We start from the raw sequence: 23,330 nt of genomic DNA, 5'->3' as shown, positions 1-23,330 counted from the left end.
AAAACTATTGAACTTAAATAGCTCTATTAGGGCTCATATTTTAGAAAATTAACTCTAACTTTTAATGATCTTCTCTTAGTTTTAAAGTGTTATTGGTAGTTTTAAAGACATAGAGCTCTGAATAAAAAAATATTTTTTTTTAATGTTTCGAAAATCCGCCATTTTTTATTCCCCCTACCTATACTTGGCAGACTTATCAATTTTGACTGGTAAATATAGTTTTCATTAAAGTAATCAAACATTGAGGTGCTTTCACTATCTTTTTTTCACCCCGATTTTTGACTAAAATGAGATACCGAACAGTAAGAATCTTTTATAATGTCTCGTTCGATTCATAATAAACAGAAAGCTTGTTCATCGAATATTTCGGCATTTGTTGGCATTACAATTGATCACTCCAATCCGCTATCTCACTACTCCTCCAGCGTCAAATGTTTATTAATCGGAATCCAAAATTTTCTCGATAAAATTTCAAAGATTTTAGTGGGTAAGATATTGAACATCTTGTATATATAAATACTTTTATATTGCTAAATCATTATGGATTTTCATAACTATGATTATTATTTGATTACAGTTATCGAGTTAACGGAGGACGATAAGAACGTCGAAATACTCTGCGAAGCAGCAAGGAACGGGAAGACAGTCTGGTTCAGCAAGGAGCTAGATCAAACCAAGTCAGCATGTAATATTTATATCTTCTATTATTATAACACCTATGGAATATTAAAATATAATAAAAAATATATCGCAATACCATTTAGAATTATAAATAATAAACTTGAAATAATTAAATTGATCTTAAGTCACAATTAGAGAGTACAATTTAGATATTTTGACAAATATATTTGATATAGTTTGTTTAAATATATATACAAATATAACAATAAATAAATGAAATTTCTATATGTATATATATCTCTCTATTTGTAGAAAAATATATAAATGAAATGTACATAATCAAACTAAGTAAAATAAATTATATACAATTTTACAATTTCGACCTAAGGATCTCCGAGACCTCTCTATCCCTACGCATGAGGGGTAGAGTAGGGCCCTTCGAGGACAAGTTCTAACCATTTGAATTCTCATTTGAACTCACTGAGGTAACAACTTAAAATGGCTTTAATGAGGTGTATGAAAACTAAAAAAATTATCCATAAAACTTCTCAAGTTTCAAGGACTACAATATTCCAAGGTCGTATTTTTAAAAGTTATTATCAGTTTTTAATTTGTATGCTGTATCCTGTGCTGGAAAGTAAAGCACTGGGTCCTAATTCTTACATTAATCACTCACCTTATTTTTCATAAAAATTTAAACAGTTGTATAATTTTTATAAAATTATAATATGCATTAAACCTGACTTAGCACAACAAAAAATAAAGAAAAACTATATATTTTTTGTCTGAATGCTGCCAGTATCTACTAAATGATTGTGTTTCTATAATGAATATGTTTTAAAAGTTGGACGTACATTGAATAATTAATAACGAGGAGATGATGGTTGGGGGTGCGGTCAATGATAAACACAAATAAGTTGGATTAACCTATTTTATTGTGCCAACGTTTCGGCTAGAGTTTCTAGCCTTCTTCAGGGCTATAAACAGAACAAGATAACAACCACAGTAAGTATAGAAAAATAAAAAAAGAAAAAAGAAAGTATAAACAGAATAATTGTACATAATCTGTTATTCTGTTTATACTTTCTTTTTTTATTTTTCTATACTTACTGTGGTTGTTATCTTGTTCTGTTTGTAGCCCTGAAGAAGGCTAGAAACTCTAGCCGAAACGTTGGCACAATAAAATAGGTTAATCCAACTTATCTGTGTTTATCATTGACCGCACCCCCAACCATCTTCTCCTCGTTCGTCATCCACAGTCAACTATTTCTCATAATTATCAATAATTAATACGTTCCAATACTTTAAGTCCTTGAGAGGGGAAGAGGATATAGGATGCCTGATTTCTCACCCTTACTACTGTAAAATACTTTTATAGTTTACAGTACACCTACTGTCACTCTTAAATGTTTGGGGTCAACTGAAACATAAGAGGGGCTATCAATGTTTGGGGTTGAATGAACCCCCAGTGGGGCTGTCAATGTTTGGGGTCGAATGAACCCGCAGCGGGGCTGTCAAAGTTTGGGGTGGAATGAACCCCGAGAGGGGCTATCAATGTTTGGGGTCGAATGAACCCCGAGAGGGGCTATCAATGTTTGGGGTCGAATGAACCCCGAGAGGGTCTATCAATGTTTGGGGTCGAATGAACCCCGAGAGGGGCTATCAATGTTTGGGGTCGAATGAACCCCGAGAGGGGCTATCAATGTTTGGGGTCGAATGAACCCCGAGAGGGGCTATCAATGTTTGGGGTCGAATGAACCCCGAGAGGGGCTATCAATGTTTGGGGTCGAATGAACACCGAGAGGGGCTGTCAAACCATAATTCCAACCTTAAGGGAGTTTCTTAATTTTTTTTTACCGTCAGATGATTTAAAATCTAAATAGAAAGAATAGATTAGATTCAGATTTGCAATGTAAAGATACTGGTAATGAAAAAATAATGGAAGAAAAAAATTGCTTGTAATCTCATAAATGAGTGTACTAATAATTAAATTTTGTTACCCATTTTTAAATACATGTTTATTTTATATATAATATTTTAAATTTCTTGAGACTGGTATTTACTGTAATCTATATTAAGCATAAGAACAATATGACAATGTATGGACATATTCTGTTATTATGAAATGCAATTTATTAATCAATAATTATAATTTTAGTTTATTTAAAAACAAATTTGATCCTTTTTTCTCAACTTTATTCTTTTCAAAACCTTTCAACGTTTCGACCCTCAGGTCATTTTTAAGGATACCTTTACTTTGTTGTCATTTTCTCTTTTAAAATTCTTAAAAATGCCGGCTAATTGCCTTTCTCCCATCTATAACTTCTTCTATATAACTCTTTCTTAAATTTAAAACTTGTATTAACCACTTCTCTTCTTTCTTTCATTTACATTTGCAAACTTAAAAAAAGATCAAATTTGTTTTTAAATAAACTAAACCACTCTCAAACAAGAATATATTAATAAAAATTAATCTATAATTTTATTTGTTTTTTTGTTAGTTATAATCAAGCAATTAAATAATTTCGATCACTTATATTTGCAGATTTGTTAATGCCGGGACGAGTACAGGTTCAACGAACGTAGCACACCAGTATAATATGCAGAATGACCAATCTGGATTTGAAATGTAATGACCATTTTAAAAAATTTTAAACACTTTTTTCTTTTTTTTTAAAATATTTTGCAAGCATTTTACCAACTTTTCAATAGATAATATCATAAATATCATTGATTTGGCCAACAAGTATTTATCATGTCTGTAGTACTTTCCTGGAGCCAAGTTATTCTTTGAATATTTACACTGTGTTACTATGAACTGTTTTAGTCAATTATACTGCCAACATTAATAATATATTAATGGTTTGAGTAATAATTTTTAGGTACTTGATAATGAATGTTCTAGGGTAAAATATTCTTATATGCTACTAACCTAGCTGGTATCCATAAAAGAAAATCGAACTCATCATGTAATAACGTATTGAACAGGAAAGTATCGAGCCAGAATATTTAATAATATTTATTCAATGATTTAACTGAAGACACTATATATGGATTTGAACAAGTTTCTGCCATTTTCTATCAAAAATTAAGAATTTATTGTGAATGAACGGTACATTACTTATAATTATTGCCCATATTTCTGATAGCATTCCGATACCACATCGGAAGAACTCTTCCTCTTTCGAGGATATTCATAAAATCTCCATCTGAAGTAAAATGCTACTCAAACAGACCATGTACCATCGACTGGCCGCGCAACCTGCAGACAAGCATTATTATAATGTAAGAATATAATTTTGTCGTGCCTGGAAGATTAATGGGCGCGTTTTCCTTGTATTCAAATATCAATAATTGTGTTCGGTAGAGATTTCCAGTAATGGTTTCACTCGGTTTAAGTAACTCATAACCCAGGACAGAAAGCTGATCAAACCAAATATACAGCAGTTTTCCATGAACATTCGGTTTGGAGATCGGTGTTGAATCATGGCCAGGTGGCCCCCACCCTTCTCTCTCCTTTGGGTTATCGTATGGGATTAATTTTTCCTCACCAGTGACCATTTTACCTCAGCACATGCACATGAGGCGTGAGAAAATTGAAGCGTAAGAGACTAGGCGTCGAACTATAAACAAATCGTTACTAGTTTGAGTCTCTCCCCCTTCAATTTTATCTCACCTCGTGTGTGAAGGTCTTTAATGAAAAATGGAAGAAAATAAATAAAATAATTGGATGGTTTCGAAATTCTACACCTCTTGTTATAGTTAATAATCCACAATTATAGTTACCTTGACTTATTTCACATAACGTTTAAGAGACTTAGGAACCATTTAAATAATCTTCAAGAGCCATTGCAATCAAATTCGCTATTTGTGATATAACAGGATTTAAAAAGTACTAAAGTACAAGTTACTATTGTACAAGTCATTGTAATTGTATTAAGTTAAATCGACAAGACTAATAGTATTAGTTTGTACTTTATTATGAAACGGGGCCCTGGTTGTTTTGTTGACCTGTTGCGTGAAATACTCAGAGTTCCAAAGCGTTTCCGTTGCTGGAAGTATGGACACATAACTCGGAACTGTGTTGGAAAGGATAGGACCTGAGAGGTAGGACTATCTGGGGTAGGACCATCTGTTCGACCTGACAGGCTGAACTATAGTAAAGCAGGTGATGAACTATGACAAAGCTAGTGATTGTGACCAGACACCTTATTGCGCATTATGGGCGGGAAATGGAGATGCTGACTACCCCAGCGGAAGAAGTAAGTGTCCAGCTTTCCGTTTAGTATTGAAAACACTGACGAAAATCAAACAACATCGTAGATGAGGATACTCCAGTTGAATTTGAACCATTGTGAAGCTGCTCAGGATCTCCTCTACCTAACTGTACGGGAACAGCACATCATCGTCGCTATTCTCTGCGAACAATATACAAATCTGTATTGCAGCTCGTGGATATCCGATGTCAGTGGTAAAGCTGCTATTTGGGCTTGTTATTCCCAAGCTCTTTCGGAAGTAAATAATGCATCGCACTCCGGCTTTGTATGGGCCAAGATCAACAATGTATACTTCTTTAGCTTTTACGCCTATCCCAGCATCACAATCGAAGACTTTGCGAAGCTATCATAGCTGGTGATTTCAACGGAATGGGGGAGTAGGATATCAAATCGACGTGGTGAAATTTCTCTGGAAGCTTTTGCACAAACAAACGATATGGTCCTTATGAACACCGGACCCTACGTTCACTAGAGCAGGAAGATCATCTATCATCGATTTGTGAGTGGTCGCCTGCAACGGATCGCTACTTGGAAGGTTTGTGGATTTTATACACACAGTGATCACATGGTCATATTGATTACACTGGATACGCCTACAAGAAAGAAAAGTTGTTGGTAGAGAATCAAAGACTGGAACACGATTCATTCAATTTAATGCCAGAGGATGAGTTTGAATTGAAAGGGTCAGCGGGGGAAAATGCGTGTATACTGACCTCTTTTATATCCGGGGCTCGTGATGCAGCTATCAAAGGCAGGCGAACATCATTCCTCTGTGTACTGGTGGACAGATACTATCGCCGGTTTTGCTATCAAGCAAGAAGACGTTACCAGTGAGAAAGACGTTTTCCGGAGTTTTCTTATTCTACAAGAAGAGTTCAAGAGAGCAAGAAGGAACCTCCTACAAGCCATTAAAGAAAGCAAACGACGGTGCTGGAGAGAACTCTGTAATGAGGTGGATGCAGACCCATGGGATAGGCCTTACAAAATAGCAATTAAGAAACTATCCAAAGACACGATACAGCACCCCACGAGATCAAATGTAGATAATATTGTCCGAACACTATTCCCAGAACAGGCGAATACAATATAATTTATAGACAATATATATACAAAGGATTTTCCACAAATCACGTAGGAAGAGATAGAAGACATCGCCTCGGACCTACAACAAGGGAGTACACCAGAGTTGGAAGGAATTCCTAATGTAGCTCTGAAGATGGCTCTCAGGAGAACTTTTCATTGATCTCTTCAATTCTTGCATGCGAGAAGGCTCAATTCCGAAACCTTGGAAGTGACAGCGACTTGTACTTATTCCAAAGGGTAACAGAAGACAAGAAGACCCGTCAAACTATCGTCCAATTTGTTTTTGGATACTATGGGTAAGGCATTTGAGAAACTCCTCAGGCTAAAGAGTTCACGGAGGGAGTAAATGGCTTCTTGAGGGCTCAATATGGATTTTGTTAAGAAGGATCCAAGTTTGGCTGTCTTCGCTAGGCCTACAACGTGTAGATCACAAGACCGAGGTTCTCCTAGTAACTGGCAGGAAGCTAACTGAGTCCATCTCTATCACGGTGGGTAGGCACGAAATTCGCTGCTAGTCTTGTTTAAAATACCCAGGAGCCGCTATCGATGCACGTCTCCGCTTTAATGTTCACACGGAATTTATCAGCGTCCAATCTGCTAAAGTATCATGCTTAATGTCACTTATGTTAAATGTTGGAGGTCCTAGGCAAAGTCGCAGAAGACTTCTTGCTACAGTTCTCTCCTCAATTATGTTATATGCAACTCCAATTTGGAAAGATCCGATGGTTACCAAATCATACAGGAGACAGATGGTTTCCGTTTATCGCAGAGTTTCCTTGACGGCAAGTGCTTTTCGGACTGTTTCCTACGAGGCAGTGTGCGTGATAATCGGAATGCTCCACAGGAACTCCTTGTTGAAGAAAGAAGTAGGCACTATAGATGACGGTCTCACGTTTCCAGAGGAGATGAGCGGAAAATAATCATCGATCAGTGGCAACAGCATTGGGAGGTTGCAGATTCCGGGAGGAGGACTCGTAGGCTAATACCCGATGTTGGTTTGTGGTATGGTCGCTGGCACGGTGAGATGGATTTCCACCTACCCGCAAAAAAAAAAAAATCATTTTGCAAAAACTGGTTATTTGGAATCAGAGGACATCAAAGCGTGTATTTTCATCGAAAAGTAGAATACGGAATTTTCTCCGAATGAATGAAATTCCCTTACTAGAATATAATTGAAATTAACAATACAGAAGTTTTGCAAGGAAATATCGATTCTTGGTTCGAAGGAATCATTAGATGATTAGATGATCTTCAAACTCTAGCGTCTGGATATTTCGTGTTCCTTATATTTATAGTCCAAGGATGAAGTCCACCGGTGGCATTTCTAGGTTTTTATTAGAAAAACATTGATTAGTTGGTCATAACAGATAATAATATCTCTTTCTTAATCTGAAAACATGACTGAGAAAAGTGGTTTGGAACAATATCAAACTATATTTCAAGAAGGATTGTCCTCCTCATTCATTAAAGAAACTGTAGAATAACATTTTCATAAACTATTTATGAAGAAAATAAGAATTCAGAAAATTTATTGAATCAAAATAACTTTGGAAATTATGGAAATAAAACTTATGTTTGTTGCTTTATTGACTTTATTTAAAAAAATAAATTAGAGTCTAACTATAATAAAGCAATTTTATTATTTAGAAAAAAATCTGAGTAATTTCCTCTTCAATAACAATTAAAGGATTCTGAAATAAACACATAAAGCTCTGAACGAAAAGACAAAAGAGTGGTGAGTGGACTATTTGACGTGGAGGAATGAGAAGAGGCAATTAATGGAAATTAATGGCGAAGTGTTGCGTAGATCAGAAGACATTTCTTGAGAACCGATTATTTGACCTACAGTATTACTTTAAAAAAAAAACATAAAAATCATGATTTGATATTTGATACTCGAAGACTTACAATCATATTTCTACATTAATCAATACGAAGTGGATCATTATAGTACTGGCGCCGCCTTCCTTTAAAATGGAGACAATTTTTATTGTTTGTGTAACTTTATATTCTATATTAAGCATATTTTTATACTAAAGGAAACAATATATGTCTAACAATTAAATAAGTAATTATTTTATAATCCGAAATTCATTTCTCCTCAATGGAAACACAAAAGAATGACGCAGTCCCGTGGAAGCCCGTAGATTTTCTCAAGATTCCAAGTAAAACGTAAAATAAAGTAGAATTCCTCTCTTCATCGGCCTTAGGTACAGATTAAATATATAGCTTTTTAATAAGGTTTTAATTTTATTTATTTATTTTTATCATTTTTTTAGCGCTTTCCCTAAAGATTATTTTCTGATAATACAAATACAAATGTACCTAACTGTGATGCTATTAAGTGAACGTTATTTAATTCATTAACAATATAGTAATTATTCATTCATAAAATTCATAAATTTCTATTTGAAATGTATCCAAAAGATAGAAACCATTTCTATGGAATTTTTTTTTTGCGAATTGTGGGGCAGGAGCCTATATCTGTATCTCTTATGTATTAGTAAATACTTACTATTTTTACATTAACAGGTACCGTTATAATTTGATCATAAGATATGACATTGTAGTAATTACAATTAATTTTAATTGCAGGAAACATCAAATCGAACCCGCTATAAGTGGAGATACTGAAAAGACCATATGCAGTATCCTTGATCTAGATAACATTGCTTCATTTGAAGGAAACCTAGTGGAAAAGTAATGTATTTGACTTATTCAAACTAATTATTTGATAAGTAAAGTAGGAGTGAAAATTAAGATAAATTGTTTTAATAAGAAAAAGTTTTATTTAGGGTTCCATTACAGTGCGGTTTTTTAATTCAAGGTAAAATAATGAAAATCACATTGAATCTTTAATACTCTTACCTATTAAAGACAGAGATGTAGACGAAATGGTTAGTTATAAATTTAAAATATCCAGCACATAAATTGACAGTTTTAGTGAAAATATGGTAACATGTAAGTATGAGGAATGTTATTTTAAAAAAATTAATTGAAACTCAAACTTTTTTGGAAACATATGTTATATACCATATGTTGTAAAGTTATAATATTTTTTTTTAAACAACTGTTTTCATATAGTATACCAGTTAATGCAAAATAATAAATATTAATAAAAATCGAAAGAGATATGGTACATTATTCAGGACATTGGATAGCCTCTCTCTTATTTTTAAAGAGAAATATTGCCATCGAAGCGTACAGCTAGACTCGTAACATAATGAGCAAAAGCTGCGATGAAATACGAAAAAAGATGATGTTAAGTTGCACAAAATGTTTTGCGCCTAAATAAGATAAAAACATACTAAAAGCGAACTTCTAGTCCTCTGAAAAATGTACCATTCGTGGAAGTAGAAGTATAACTGGAGTTTTATTTTTAAATGGTTATTAATAGAAGACACGGTCTATCTTTTTGAACCTCTTGAAAATATAAAGTAAGTATTATGATCGGTTGTAAATTACAATTCGAACTACTTCCTTATTTCCACTATAAAAATCTTACTAATATTTATTAACTATTTAAGATACTGTCTATAAAAGAAGAGATATTATGAAAATTATGAGGCTTGTTTAACCAATTCTGTTGTTTTTTGTGTCTTGAAATTAATTATGTTTGAATAAGTTATATAATGAGGAAGAAAAAGTGTGGAGAAGCAATGAGGAACTTATGGGGGCTGTTCCCTTCAGCAAATCGGAACGCTAGAAAATCCAACGTTATGCAATTGAGTGTCAGGGAAATTGAACGAATGTTTCGTTCTACTGATTAAGTTTTGTAACGGAATTCAGACAGTATGTTTACGCTCAATATTTTTCTTAGTTCTAATACGACTACATCTTTGGTTGTTTTAATCAGTTTTCTGAATATCTTTGGAAAATTTGCGAACTAATCTTGAATTAGTGCATTTGAGGAGGAATAAAACCGACTTTATTTGCATATTTCTAGATAGACCCAAATATTAGAATTTTCTGAAGTAAATAATATATATACATATTGTAGTAAAATTTAATCATCGAACTCCGTATCAGGTTACTAAAGCAACATACCAGACACCCAACCTATCGCTTCAATAACTACTACTGCAGGCAATTAAAACGAGAATCAGCCACCTTCCGTTCCTAATCCTTTATTCTTATCTATCCTCTCTTTTTACCTGTGACTATTCGCTCTGGAATATCACTATACAAATTCTAAAATACCAAGATGTTTACCATCCCCTCCGGTGAGATGATAGCTCCTGGGCAGCGTCTTACCAAGACAAAGCAGAAGAATTCGCCAAACATATTTCTAATACATTCTCTCCACACCCGGAATAATCCCATCCCATCCACTAACTTCAAGCTATCAAACTACTACTTCCAAGACAATGGTAAAACCAATCTGCACTTATGGGGGGACAGCTAAAAACTCAAACATGAAATCCTTTCAATCTTTGGATTTGAATTCAAACTTTGGTTGTTCGGAAAATAGTCAATACTCCTCACTATCTAACCAATAATACTTAATAACCATTAATCATAATTACCAATAATAATAATGAGGAGAGAAGAGAAAGAAATTTATTCACTCATGCTGCCCAAATACATCGGGTTGCCACATTACACAGCATGCTGATCAATCCGTGATCGGACATATATAAATATCCCATTTGTCTCAGAACTTATTAAATCCAAATTCACCACATTCCATGAGAAACTCATTCTTTATCATAATCTCCTAGCACAATCCCTTTCTAGTATTACCCATCCTAACCGAAGGTTAAAACGGCAGTGGCCCAGAGACCGCCACTCAGCGCCCCCCACTCGTCCGCTACTGCCTTTTAATGCCAGTGACACGGTAAATGAGAAGCGCCGAGAACTTCCAAAGTCTCAATTTTATATAAATTAGGAAAACAAATGTTTCAACTTTTTTTTTAAATTAAAATCTTTAATAACATCAGCCAGAACAAGTAATGACTCATAGAATGAAGTAAAAAAATTTGCTCAGACTCTATAAACATCGAAGGTATGTTCTGAAATGTCCAAAGGCGGTGAGACATTGTTCTAGTATGAATAATTGTCCCTCTCTTAATCTCTCTTCAACTAGTGTTTACACATATTTTGATTCTAATGTTTAAAATTTCACTTTTAACTGTTGGTCAGCTAGATTATGATTTTGCAACACTGCACTGCCTGCAACAGTTTAGACATTGATCTCGGATAGCTTATAAAACCTGCACGAGACAAAATATGATTAAGAAAATTTAGAATTTTTATTTTGATAATTTTCAATAGACAGGCCTTTTTGAATAGTTTTTATAATTAGTATTTCTAAATTTATTATTGGTTTTATATTTCGTATGACCATTGCTTAGAGCCCCTCAAAAAATTATTAGAAGTACATAATCTCTGATAAACTTTAATGCCTTATAACACAGAAAAAAAATTTTTTTTTCAATTATTAACTAATTCTAGAGGCACCTGTACGTCTAACAGTTCCTGAGATGTGGATTTTCATTCATTTCATTCTTTCATTCATTCATTTTATTTTTTTGTAGAATAACGTCCAGGGAGCGTGCTTATTAAATGATTATCGCTTGTATAATCTAGGAAAATTTAACCATATTCTAATAGAAATTTTTTTTTTATTTGAAAGTACTATAAAAAAAAATTTAACTTCTGGAACATCCATCATTCTTTATTCCCTCTTTTTATGGATGGCAAAGTCATCAATTTAACTCTTACCTGTGTACATCATAGCGAAAGTAATTAAATATTGGGGTGAAATAAGCAGTTATTTTTTTTTCTCTTTCTGTGTTCATGGACTTGATGCCTACAAAATGGAAAGAACCGTTTGCATCCCTTACTCAATAAATCGTCACTGTATTTTTATCCCCCCTTTATCCCTTCATAACCATCATCATATTGCTCAAATAATTCCAACTTCCCGAAATGATTCATGAATTCAGAAAATCTGTTTGTATTTTTAATTAATATTGTTTTGTATGACTCTAGGAAAGACTCGGGAGAAGTTAAATACAGGTTTATAGCCTACAACCTGAAGGAATCGTTATCTCCCGAAAGCGTGACAACGTCTATCAGTACTGGAACAAGAGATTGCTTAGAAACTACTTTATCCATCTACGCACCCAGCATCAGTTCCATGGTACCTAAAACTGATTCGCATGAAATTCTTTCAACGATAGTCGATCATGCCACTGCTTTGAAGGTATCAGTACCGTTAATGGATATCAATTTTAATTTTTTTTTATTATAAAGTAATTTATACTAAAATCTAATCATCTAATCGGTCATCACATGAGGGCCATATCGTCAAATTAATAAAATCTTCCGTAGTGCAGAAATTGGAGTTTCGAGAATATGATGAAGAAGAGAAAAAAAATTATGAAGAGAATGGTTAAGAATGTAGAATAGCAAGGAGGATATGGCTTATGAGTAGATACGTGGGAACACTGATTTCAATGAAATCTGCTTCCTCCTGAGATGTTAGGAAGAGGGCGTGGGAAAAACATTTAGGCCTAGGAGACGTCCGAAATGTAAATCCATCTTTGCATCTTAATAACCAGATGAATTAACATAGATTAACAATTAAGGGTCTCAGCCACCTACAAAAGACAAGTAAATTTTTTTTTTCTCAACGAAATCTGTGAAACAACAAATGTCTCTTGTTTTATAATTCATACTGTTACATGTTCTTACTATCCCTACTGATTCTCAATCGCCGACCCATTCGATTCCGCACCTCCACTAGAGACCTAATTGAGCACCCGGACTAATGTAGATGGATAATTAGTTTTTTAAATAAAAGGAAAAAACCTGAAACATTCGATGCCCAACCGAAGGATAATATTTTAAAAACCATCGTTGTGACTATTTAGACTTTCGGCATTCCAAAAGAGAAACGGATAATTAATAATTGTAAAATAAATGAATAGTTGAAATAAGTAGGCCTTTTGTAGATGAAGGAGTTGAGGCGACATCTTCAGGTCCTGTTCGATTCCAGCCTGTGGGGACTGAATTTTATTCCATAGCAGTCCAACGGAATGAAAACTTAACCCTATCACTCTAGTTAGAATAGGTTAGTTATCTGTAGGGGAACCCCTCCTCCCTCGGCATTTCAGAAAAGGCCATTATAAAAACAAATTGTTAATTTAGAGAATATAATTCTGGAGACGGAGTAGAAAGGGGTGCGAAACGTAAATACGGGACATAATGAAAAGTATAGAATATTAAAGAAGATATTAGGTCATTAATTTCTTGGCTACTGTTGAGTCAGTAAATGCATCCTTCACTTTTTCTTTACTATATAATAATATGAAATTTCTACAGCTTTTGTATTATAAAATGTAATCAAATTTACGTTTCTTTTAAATGTTTTAGTATTTATTTTTAATTATGAAAATATTCTATAGCAGTCATATATTTTTTTTAGGATGAAAAATCCACTGAGACAAGCACATTTCCTAGTATAGCGTATTCCACTAGTACATCTGCTCAGACCTGCCTCATTGACTATGAGCTCTTCACGGGCAACGTTGCAAAAACAAAAGTTTTTAGAAAGGATTATGTGATCGAAGAAACTTTTACAAATGAAAGTATTTCGCTAAAAACTGACAGCCCCACTAGTTGAGGATAATTCGTGTCTTGAATCAAGACAAGTTCATACTGTGTTACCGTTTTTATTTGGATTTTTTTCCTTTGTGAATAAATAGGGTAATTTTAGGTTTTAAAAATATGGTTTTATTCTTTTAACTTGTTATTATTCATTTTATATTATTGTTTTTAATAAATAAAAGAAAATTATTATGTAAAAATAGATACTAACCGTAGCAGTATTTAGAAATTCATTATCATATATTTTGTGTCTATAGTAGTATAAATAGTTGGTCTAGTTTATTGTATAATGTATATAAGATATAATAAATCCATGGTTATACTAGAAGGAAAAAGTAACTTACTTAAACAACAAAATTTCAATCAAAGGTACCGAGACTTATGACCGCCACTCTCACGGTCATCTATTAACGACAAAGATATTTTACAACAGTGAAATCATTATATAAAAGATAGATGATACAAGATTACGCTTTGGAACGAACTGGTTGTGCAATTAATTAGACTCCAACAGAACTTGTAGGCCTCTAATATGTTAGAAATCAGAAAAGATTAAATAAATCGATACATCTTAAAATCGAAAACATTTTCATTTCCTGCATCTCCAAAACATATTAGGGATCCATAATATGTCAGAAATCAGAAAAGTTGAAATAAATCTATACGCGATCTTATAATCTATAGTATTTTCATTTTGTGCATCTCTTCAAGCATTTGAAAGGACCTTAATATGGCAAAAATCCAAGAAAATAAAATAAATCGAAACGCGATGTGCTATCTTAAATACCTCTAAAAGGGAGAGGGACTCTAGATCGTTAGAAAACTAAAAACTTACGATAAATTGACACGCGAAATTAAAAACGATAGCATTCTCATTTTTTGCATCTCAATAAATACACGAAAGGATCGTGATACGTCAGAAATCAGAAAAGTTAAAATAAATCGATACGTGATACTAGAGATACAAAGAACAGTAACGGGTCACCTTTGCACATCTCTTCCGATATTACCATTTCCTTCAACAAATCGTTTACTGTTGAACTACCTCATTTAGGAATTACTTACCCATGACCATTCGTAAAGCTAACAACATTAAAACAGCAATTATATGCCCATTTCCTCCATATACCTGTAAATAATAAATATTCATACATGCTTACATAGGTGTATTTTTTTCTTATTTTATTTATATCATCATTATTGTTTTATTAAATTTTGTTAAATTCAAATTAGGTCGCTAGACAAAAAATTCTAAAATTTTCCAGTTATTCTTAGAGGCAACCACTACTAAACCAACCTAAACTACTTTTGACCACATTAAGTAAAAGGAGCTGGCACCCCAGATCCCTAATCCCTACTTAGTTGTTCAGTACACATGTTAAACTAGTGTATTGTGGTTTTGTTTTCTAATAATGGGATCACCATAGTTCTCTTACAGTGCGCTATCATAAGAAAAGAATTTATTCTAACTCACAATATCGAATACTGGTATGAGACACACTACAAATTCCCGCATTCACTCCCTACGCATTGGTCAACTCAGATCAGCTAATTTTAGTTTAGATACAATCTGAAGATTATATATGTATATTGTACTTGTAAATTCAAAAATCTTATTTCAGTCAGTACAGAAATTCCTTTGGAACTGATATTTATACTGAATTTCCTAAATTCAAGGTTGTCATAGATAATTATTGACGCTCCATTTACATCAAAACGGTGAAATCACAGTCTCGCCTAATAACGCATCATTAATGTTATAGTATCTCGTTTTGATGTGCAAAGATCTCTTTTACGTTGTAGCCTGAATTAGCCATACTGAATACTCAAGGCCTTGTTTAATGTTCTCAAATGTTGGATAAAATTCTAACAATTATTTTCTCCTCTTTTATGTCAAGTGAATAATTTGTTTGTACTTGAAGATTAAACTAATAAATGTAATTGTTTGCTGGTGATATTTCAAAAAATAGCTGTGTCACATCAATATTCACATATTGGATAAATGGATAAATTTATGGAATAGCTAGTTATTCAGGACTCATTTTATCTCTACCCACACTTTGATCCTCACACTTCCTCAAAAGTTTAATTGTCACGCCAGATACATATCTTTGTAAGTTTACTACTGTTTCTTGTCAAGAAACAATGACATATTCTTTCAATGTAGAACAAGCTTTTGATCGAGTCTGGCACACGTGATCATCATTCTCATCATTCGTTCCTTTCTCAATGATAGATTATTCCAGGTAAACCACAATGGTTCCTATTCATCCCTCTATTCTCAGTCCGCTGGTGTTCCTCAAGGTAGTATCCTTGGTCCGTCCCATCCTCTACACCGTCTATACAGCTGACATTCCAACCAATCCTAACACGTATGCCGATGACATATGTGTGCTCGCAGTTAATAATAATCCTTTAATTATATCCCAAATTCTCCAATTCCATATCACAGCCCTTGAAGAATGGTGTCGTAATTGGAGGATTAAGATAAATTCCAACAAATCCCATCAAATCATCTTTACCCTTCGTCGTAAACCTACCGACTGCCCTACAGTTTCATTTAATAATGTTACTCTTACCTCTGTCGAACAGATCCGCTACCTTGGACAGCATTTGGACAAACGATTAACTTGGAATCCTCACACAAGACTGAAAAGACAGGAAACTGCATGTCGATTTCGACTATTACAGCACTTACTAGACAAACGGTCTAAACTTCCAACACATTACAAAAGACTGATCTACATGACTGTAATAAGGCCAATCTGGACATATGGAGTTGAGCTTTAGGGCTCCACTAAACCTTCAAATTCCTCTCGTATTCAATCCTTACAATCCAAAATCCTTCGTAAAATCCTCAATGCTCCTTACTTTGTCACAAATAAAATCATACATAAAGACCTCAATGTTCCCTATGTAACCGATCTAGCCCGAACCAGATATCACTCCTTCCATTATAAACTCCCTAACCACTCAAACTCCCTAGTTTCTAACCTTGCATCCTCTTCCATTCCTGACAATCCTCCGAAGCGCCTGAAAAGAAGATAGCCGCGAGATCAGCTAATGTAAAATGTCATTAGAGTGCTAACAATGGGTAGTTGCTCTACACGCCTGTAAAACTCCATTTTAACCAAGATTATATTTACTAAATGTATTATGTAATATACCGTTGTAAATCTCAATAACATTTATCAATGATTTAGAATGTATATCCTTTACAAAAATTTTCAATCAGTTACTTTATTGTATAACAAAATTAACTAGTAAGTTATTGTGGAAAGTAACTTGTGGAATGTTCGTTCGCGATCCTCATTCCTTTGTCACCAAACAAAACCACCTTGTTGTAAGCATTTATCAAATATTTTATAATTTCAGGTTTTCCTTATTGATGATTTATAAATATTATAAACAGAGTTTGTTTCTTTCAAGACAGGTGATAACCCAGCGAAGCCGAAATCCTTATTCCTTTGCGTCTGATTTCTTTACCATAATCATTTTAGTAATCGACAAAGAAATGTCAAGAAAGGCCAAGGAATAGGATTTTCTAATGAAATCCAGTGTCACAACTACCCAGCGCAAACCACCAGGAAAGTAAAAAATAGATTAACTATAGCTTAGATTAATTATTACGTATGTAATTATAAAAAATATGAAAGTATTTCTTTTTCGGTTTCAGAATTTTTCAATTCTAGTATAATTTTCTTGTATTGAGAAAAAAAAACTTTTATTCTGCTAAAAACGTTTTTCTCCAGAAAATTTCTGCATTCCAACAACACTTGAACCATGAATGAAATTTGGTGAATATGTGCTAGCAACACACAAGAAATCATTTTAGTGATAAGTTGCCGAATCTGCAACATTTTATTCAATGAAATTCCAATAGTCACTTTTGTATATTTATTGTTTATTACTTTTTGTGACTGAGAACATTCTTAAGTGTCGTATTTTTGGGTAGAAAGCGATTTTACATCAGAGAAATATTGCTGGAAAAAATCGCTGCAGTCGTAAACATTTTTGCTTATGATTCTATGAACCACTACTATAATTTACCAAATAATGTAAAGCCCTAAGTATTTCCCAAAGTATGGTAAGCTTAAGAGGTATATGGTAAGCGCAGCCTCAGGACGGGAGAAGTTAAATGGAGTACGTGCTTTATTGGACTTGGACTATACCCAGTCCAACAAGCAGCTTAAGTTTTTGCAGGCTACAAACCTCGAAAATAAATATTTTGTTACTTTTCATTATTGTGTATATGTTTTTGAAGGAGGTATTTATAAAATAACTAAAACCATTAAAATGGTTTCACAATGTTCAACATTTGTATTGTTTCTTCTAAGGGCTAAATTTATCATTCGATGAGGGACATTTAATGGTCCGCATTCGTTAATTTGTTCTCCATTCTAGGCCGTAAAATTTAAACATTGTCAATTGAGTGGAGAGAGAACTGCCCGTTACTAGTCATTAGTGTAGTCAATGTTTTTTACAAGGTATAATCAGTGATAAAACCAAAATTACAAAAGTAGTACAAGGTCGAAAGGTTGGGGAACAGTACCCTAAATTTTTTACTCTTCCTATCACCATTTTCATCACCCTCTCACACGCTTTCTTCTTCTAAAATTTTTCTACTTTTTATTTCTTATTTTCACCCTCTCGTAACGTTTTCTTTATAAAAAAACACTTAGTCATTGTTGTAACGGCTTTTTTAATTCTGAGTTTGGCCGTCATTAGTGCAGTATACATTAGGCGTTTGATCTTCCAGCGAACAGGTTCGTTTTTATTCTTTTTTTGTTTTCTTTCCCCTTTCTTTATTTTACTCTTACCCCTTATTTTCTCCACTTTTATCCATTTTCCTTACCCGCGTTATAAGTTTTGTTCACTATACTTATAATTTGCCTCTTTATCATCTATTATTGTTACATACATTTTCTTCCTCTCAATTTTCATTTCCTTTTTATATTTAAATTTTATATTAATAATAACTAATATGTTCATACTTCTTGGCACTATATAACTTCATTTTTATTTCATTTCCTTAATTATGTTATTTTACCCACTTTTTCAATTACCTATGTATACATTTTATTTCCCGCTTCTCTCATCACTTCATTTTATTAATTCTATTTTGTAAAATTATTCATTTTATGTGTAAAATTATTCTGTTTATACTTCCTTTTTATTTTTTTTTATTTTTCTATACTTACTGTGGTTGTTATCTTGTTCTGTTTTTAGCCCTGAAGAAGGCTAGAAACTCTAGCCGAAACGTTGGCACATTAAAATAAGTTAATCGAACTTATTTGTGTTTTTCATTGACCGCACCCCCAACCATCTTCTCCTCATTCATCATCCACGGTCAACTATCTCTCATAATTAATTAAATAAGTACCCTAAATTCTTTATTTATCACAGCCATAATTTATATTACAGAGTATTACTGCTTATGAGTACTATTATGAAACTACTATAAAATATCCCACAGGATCATGAAGCATATGAAGTAAATATACCAATTTTTAGACAGTATCTTCCTCAAACCGGCCACAAATAAAACTTTGTATGTATAATGAAATATTATTCATTATATAAATTGCAAAATCAATAATTTATGCACTATCCTTATTTGTATTAGACTTGCTAATATATATTTTTCTACTCTGAAATACACCGTATTGAGAAAACCGTGGCCGAGTTGAGTTCGTTCCCCTTTTCTTCATGTAACGTCACGCTGGTGTCTAATGCTCAAGCCGATTCGCCAAGGGAAAACTCCAGTTGTCATGAGCAGAAATACAGAAAGGGAAATGTATTCACTCTTTCTACCTAAAACAGATTTTAGTTTCGAAAAATTTCGAAACAAACTTGGGATTGTGTTGGTTTTTTTCAGAAGGAAATATTTTCACACGGATCGTTACTACCTAACTATTTGCAATATCAATTCAGTTTCGTATGCAGTAGTTTTAGTATTTTTTTAAAATACTATTTCTTAGTAGCTCCATTACTCAATATATTCCTCAAAATCTTTACTTTAGGGTTAATTATTCTCACTGTTGTGACTTAACTACTTAAATTTTAAAGAAAATATAAAGATAATCAAAATTTAATAAATTCAAAGTTGCAAACTTAATATTAAAGCTTCTCATATGACGTGGTTTATCTTATGACAGAATAATCCTTATCCTTATCTAATGGAATTAATTAATACGTTTTTGGGGAAAGTAACTTGTGGAATTTTCGTTCACGATCCTCATTCCTTTGTCATCAGACAAAACCCCCTTTTAAGTATTTATCAAATATTTTATTATTTCTAATTATGATCTATAAATATTATAAACAAAGTTTTTTTCTTTCAAACCAGCTAATATCTGTGTTATCATCTGTTAAAGCCGAAATCCTCTAATTTCCAGGGTCAAAACCCGCAGGAAAGGGTAGCTTAGATTAATTATAGCATATCAGGTATTTTATTATAAAAATTGTGAAAGTATTTCTTTTTTGGTTTCAGATTTTTCCAATTCTAGTATAATTTTCTTGTATTTGAGAGAAAATAAAAAACTTTTTTCTCGAGAAAATGTCGACATTCCTCATCCCATGGTGTCGTTAACATATTGTTAATGAGGAAAAATAGAAAAACGTCTATGAATGAAATTTGGTGAATATATGCTAAGGATATAAAAATCAAGATGAAAAGAAAAACCCATGCTGAACTAATCCCATAGCAAGTAGGAATAAGGTAACACCAAGGAAGTTTCTCAAATGAGCTATACAACAAACTTTAATAAACAAGTAACACTTCTTGAGGAACTTAAAACCAATTAATGATTGTAGAACCACGTGATCAGGTGAATGAGTCATTTATATATGCGAGCATCGGTTGGAACAAATATTTTTTATGGTCACTGAACTAAGAAAGGACCTAAAGTTCTCCAGTATCTCGTGTAAAAACGATTGGCCACTGGGAATGAGAAAATCCACCAAATATCTCCTGCGGTGGAAGAAATTGCTGATTTAGTCCTGTAAAATTTCTAAGAAACTATTTACAGGACCTAAACAACCAGTGACTTGGTTGATTATAGAAAAGCCTCAACTAAGTGTAACAATGAGATCAGCTAGTCAATAATAGTTCGTCAGAATTTAGCTGGATTTCTAGTACAATATTTTTTCCAATCCGTTTGCTAAATAGTTTGTCTAGGGTTGAATTATGAAATTAATCACTGTGCAATGGAAGAATCGGTTCCCATTAAAACTTCTTGAAACTTAAATTACTCGCATCAGAGCGTTGTATACCTATACCTAAGACTTCAAACAAAATCAATGAATGACAAAACTGCATATTAGATATACATAAATAATGGGGTTGAATCTTGAGTGTGGGTTTAAAAAAAAACTGATATGAATTACGTGAATCCTATTATAAATATTTCCGATAAATATCTGTTTTGCTTGAGTGGCACATCTTACAAGTAAACGTTTTGATTATATTTGGAACCGGACGTATTTCAAAGATAGTAACGTAGACTGTTACTTTCTTTACTTTCCTAAAACTAATAGAGCTGTTACAAATGAACTCCAGTCTACAGTACAATCTACGAAATAGCTCAAACACAAAATAACACTAACTTGTTAGTCAGATTTTCCACAATTCAAGCAAAACAGCGATATATATTTATTCTTATGACTTAGTCTTGTAAAGAGCCTCTGATATTTCAGTGCCGAATATCTTAATTAATGAATAAAATTTAATTAAATCAAAGAAATTTTAAACAATATACAAGGTAAATCTATTATTTCGATAGGAAAATACTTGAGAAACATATCAGGACAGAAACATATCTGGCCCCTTGTTCGACGAAGTAATTCAAGAATAGAAGATAAGAACAAATAAAGAGCTCTATGGATTACGAAATAATACAGAAATTGTAAGCTCTATAAAATTTCTTCGGATCGAATGGCTGAGGCATGTTACGAGTATGTGGATACTGGATGACAGAAACCAAAAAAGATACTCCAAAACAATATATTATATGGCCAGAAGAAGAGAAAGGGCGAGAAGAGGATGGCTGGATGTTGAGGATGACCTAAGGCTGCTGAGTAACTAACTGAAGACAGAAGGCTAAGGAGGGACATGCGGAGAAATATTATCCAAGAATCCAAAGGCAACCCCGGGCTATAGAGGGTTAAATCTTTTTTAATAACGATTTAATATATATAGTGCTCTTTCACATGAATGTAGTAAGCGACTTTTTCTAGGCTGATCAATGTATCCCTAATCATGTCTTCCTGGAAAACGTGTATGTCAGGATACAAATATTTTCTATATTGTAAAATTACTACCATATCCATACAGGAAGTGAGTGTCGAAGTAAGTTTTAGCCATTTATAGGATAAAAGCATTAAACTACATCACATGTGAACAGGAATAGAATGTTGTGAAAAATTAAAGCATTATTCGACCGAATACTATGATTTCGTGTTGTGAGGAAGATGAATTGTTATATTATGGCATAATTAAATATTTTAATAATATAATTCAGGTTTAAATAAATAAAAATAGAAAAGTTTAACATTTAGTTCATGATCCTAGTTTGGTAATTATATACAATTAATAGGTGTAATTCCCTATGAAATTGATTATATACATAAAATGTACTTAACATGTTTAAAACAATTCAGACAAACATGATTTGAGAATTTTGAATGTCGATATATTTTTTGTGTTACTTTAATTCTTCCTTCGTACATTTTTTGGCCGTGAGGAGTGACAGTGGTGTTGTGTATATGTGTAATTGTGAATGCATAAAATATTGGCTATATAATTAAACTGAAGATTGTCAAGTAATTGGGATGTCATAATGTTAAATTTAATAATAAATTATAACGCAATGGGGTAAATAAATATCCAACATTCAACTTTTTATAATATAATAAAGCGTGAAAGAAAGTGAAGGAATTCGAAAAATTGGCCTTGATTTTGAAAGGAAGTAGTTCAATTTTAGTTGTAGAATATGTAAATTTCAGTTTTTATTATAAAGTCCATGAAGTTTGTATAGGATGAAACGAGTAACCCTGGGTTAGTCTTGATCTAATTAAAACAGGTAAATTAAATTGATTCGATCAAATTAAAAATAAATTAAAGTGAATATGTGCTTTGTTTTAGATAAGTGTAGATGTAAAAGTTGAAGATGAATGAATTTTCAGTGCTGAAAATTAGTAAGGGATTTACTTTTATTTCAAAGACCTGACAATACTAATAATATTATACCTATAATAATAATAATATTAAAATCCATTTTTGGTTAAAAAATAATAAAATTTTGATTTTCAATCTTTACTTAACCAAAAGCCATTGGGAGGTAGAAGTCAGGTTTAAAAAAATAAAGAATCCACAAAAATTCTAGTAGTAATTGATTAAAATTTTCACATTAATTTAAAATAAAATAATAATTTGTGTTTAAACACTTGATGAATGGTAGTTTATTATAGGTTTTTATTACTCTACTCCATAGATCCATAGTAGACCAACAGTCTCTCACTCTTTGCACTCAAATCATTCACCATCTTGTAATTTGTCTTTCTCTCCATCTCTCCATCCAGTCTGCTGCAATTTGGGACTATCTTCTGCTATCAAGTCAAGCAACATTACCAGCCCATCTCCATTTTAGTTGATGTGTTTCCTTTGGTAGAATTTTAACTTTGATTCTAGATTGTACTTTTCTGTTACTGAAGTGGACTTTTCTTTTGATACCT

At 32.8% G+C, this 23,330-nt stretch overlaps 2 protein-coding genes across 2 annotated transcripts in view; both read left to right on the top strand.

Moving 5' to 3' along the window:
- LOC136797077 (ATP-binding cassette sub-family G member 1-like) overlaps positions 1–816 on the top strand; it is a gene marked incomplete at its 5' end in the record, with an annotated part of 39,861 nt that extends 39,045 nt beyond the window's left edge. Inside the window, 1 exon segment of the mRNA XM_067052590.1 lies at positions 578–816. Coding sequence (XP_066908691.1) covers positions 578–816 — 239 coding nt within the window.
- Positions 817–3,170: 2,354 nt separating this feature from the next.
- On the top strand, positions 3,171–13,733 carry LOC136797076 (uncharacterized). Its single transcript, XM_067052588.1, has 4 exons — positions 3,171–3,250; positions 8,577–8,681; positions 11,976–12,189; positions 13,414–13,733. Exons 1-4 carry the CDS (start codon positions 3,222–3,224, stop codon positions 13,609–13,611), a joined length of 546 nt encoding a protein of 181 aa, XP_066908689.1. The 5' UTR covers positions 3,171–3,221; the 3' UTR covers positions 13,612–13,733.
- The last annotated feature ends 9,597 nt before the right edge of the window (positions 13,734–23,330 follow it).

This window comes from Halyomorpha halys, unplaced genomic scaffold (assembly GCF_000696795.3).
Source record: "Halyomorpha halys isolate HHAL.00 unplaced genomic scaffold, Hhal_1.1 Scaffold1164.1, whole genome shotgun sequence".
NCBI classification, from domain to species: Eukaryota; Metazoa; Arthropoda; class Insecta; order Hemiptera; family Pentatomidae; genus Halyomorpha; species Halyomorpha halys.
Note: the sequence above shows the minus strand (reverse complement) of the source record. Positions and strands in the feature narration are given on the sequence as shown.

Coding starts and splice junctions, on each gene's coding strand:
- LOC136797076 (XM_067052588.1), top strand. CDS start 3,222: ATGCAGAATGACCAATCTGGATTTGAAAT. Junction 3,251..8,576: donor GACCAATCTGGATTTGAAAT/GTAATGACCATT, acceptor TTTTAATTGCAG/GAAACATCAAATCGAACCCG. Junction 12,190..13,413: donor ATCATGCCACTGCTTTGAAG/GTATCAGTACCG, acceptor TATTTTTTTTAG/GATGAAAAATCCACTGAGAC.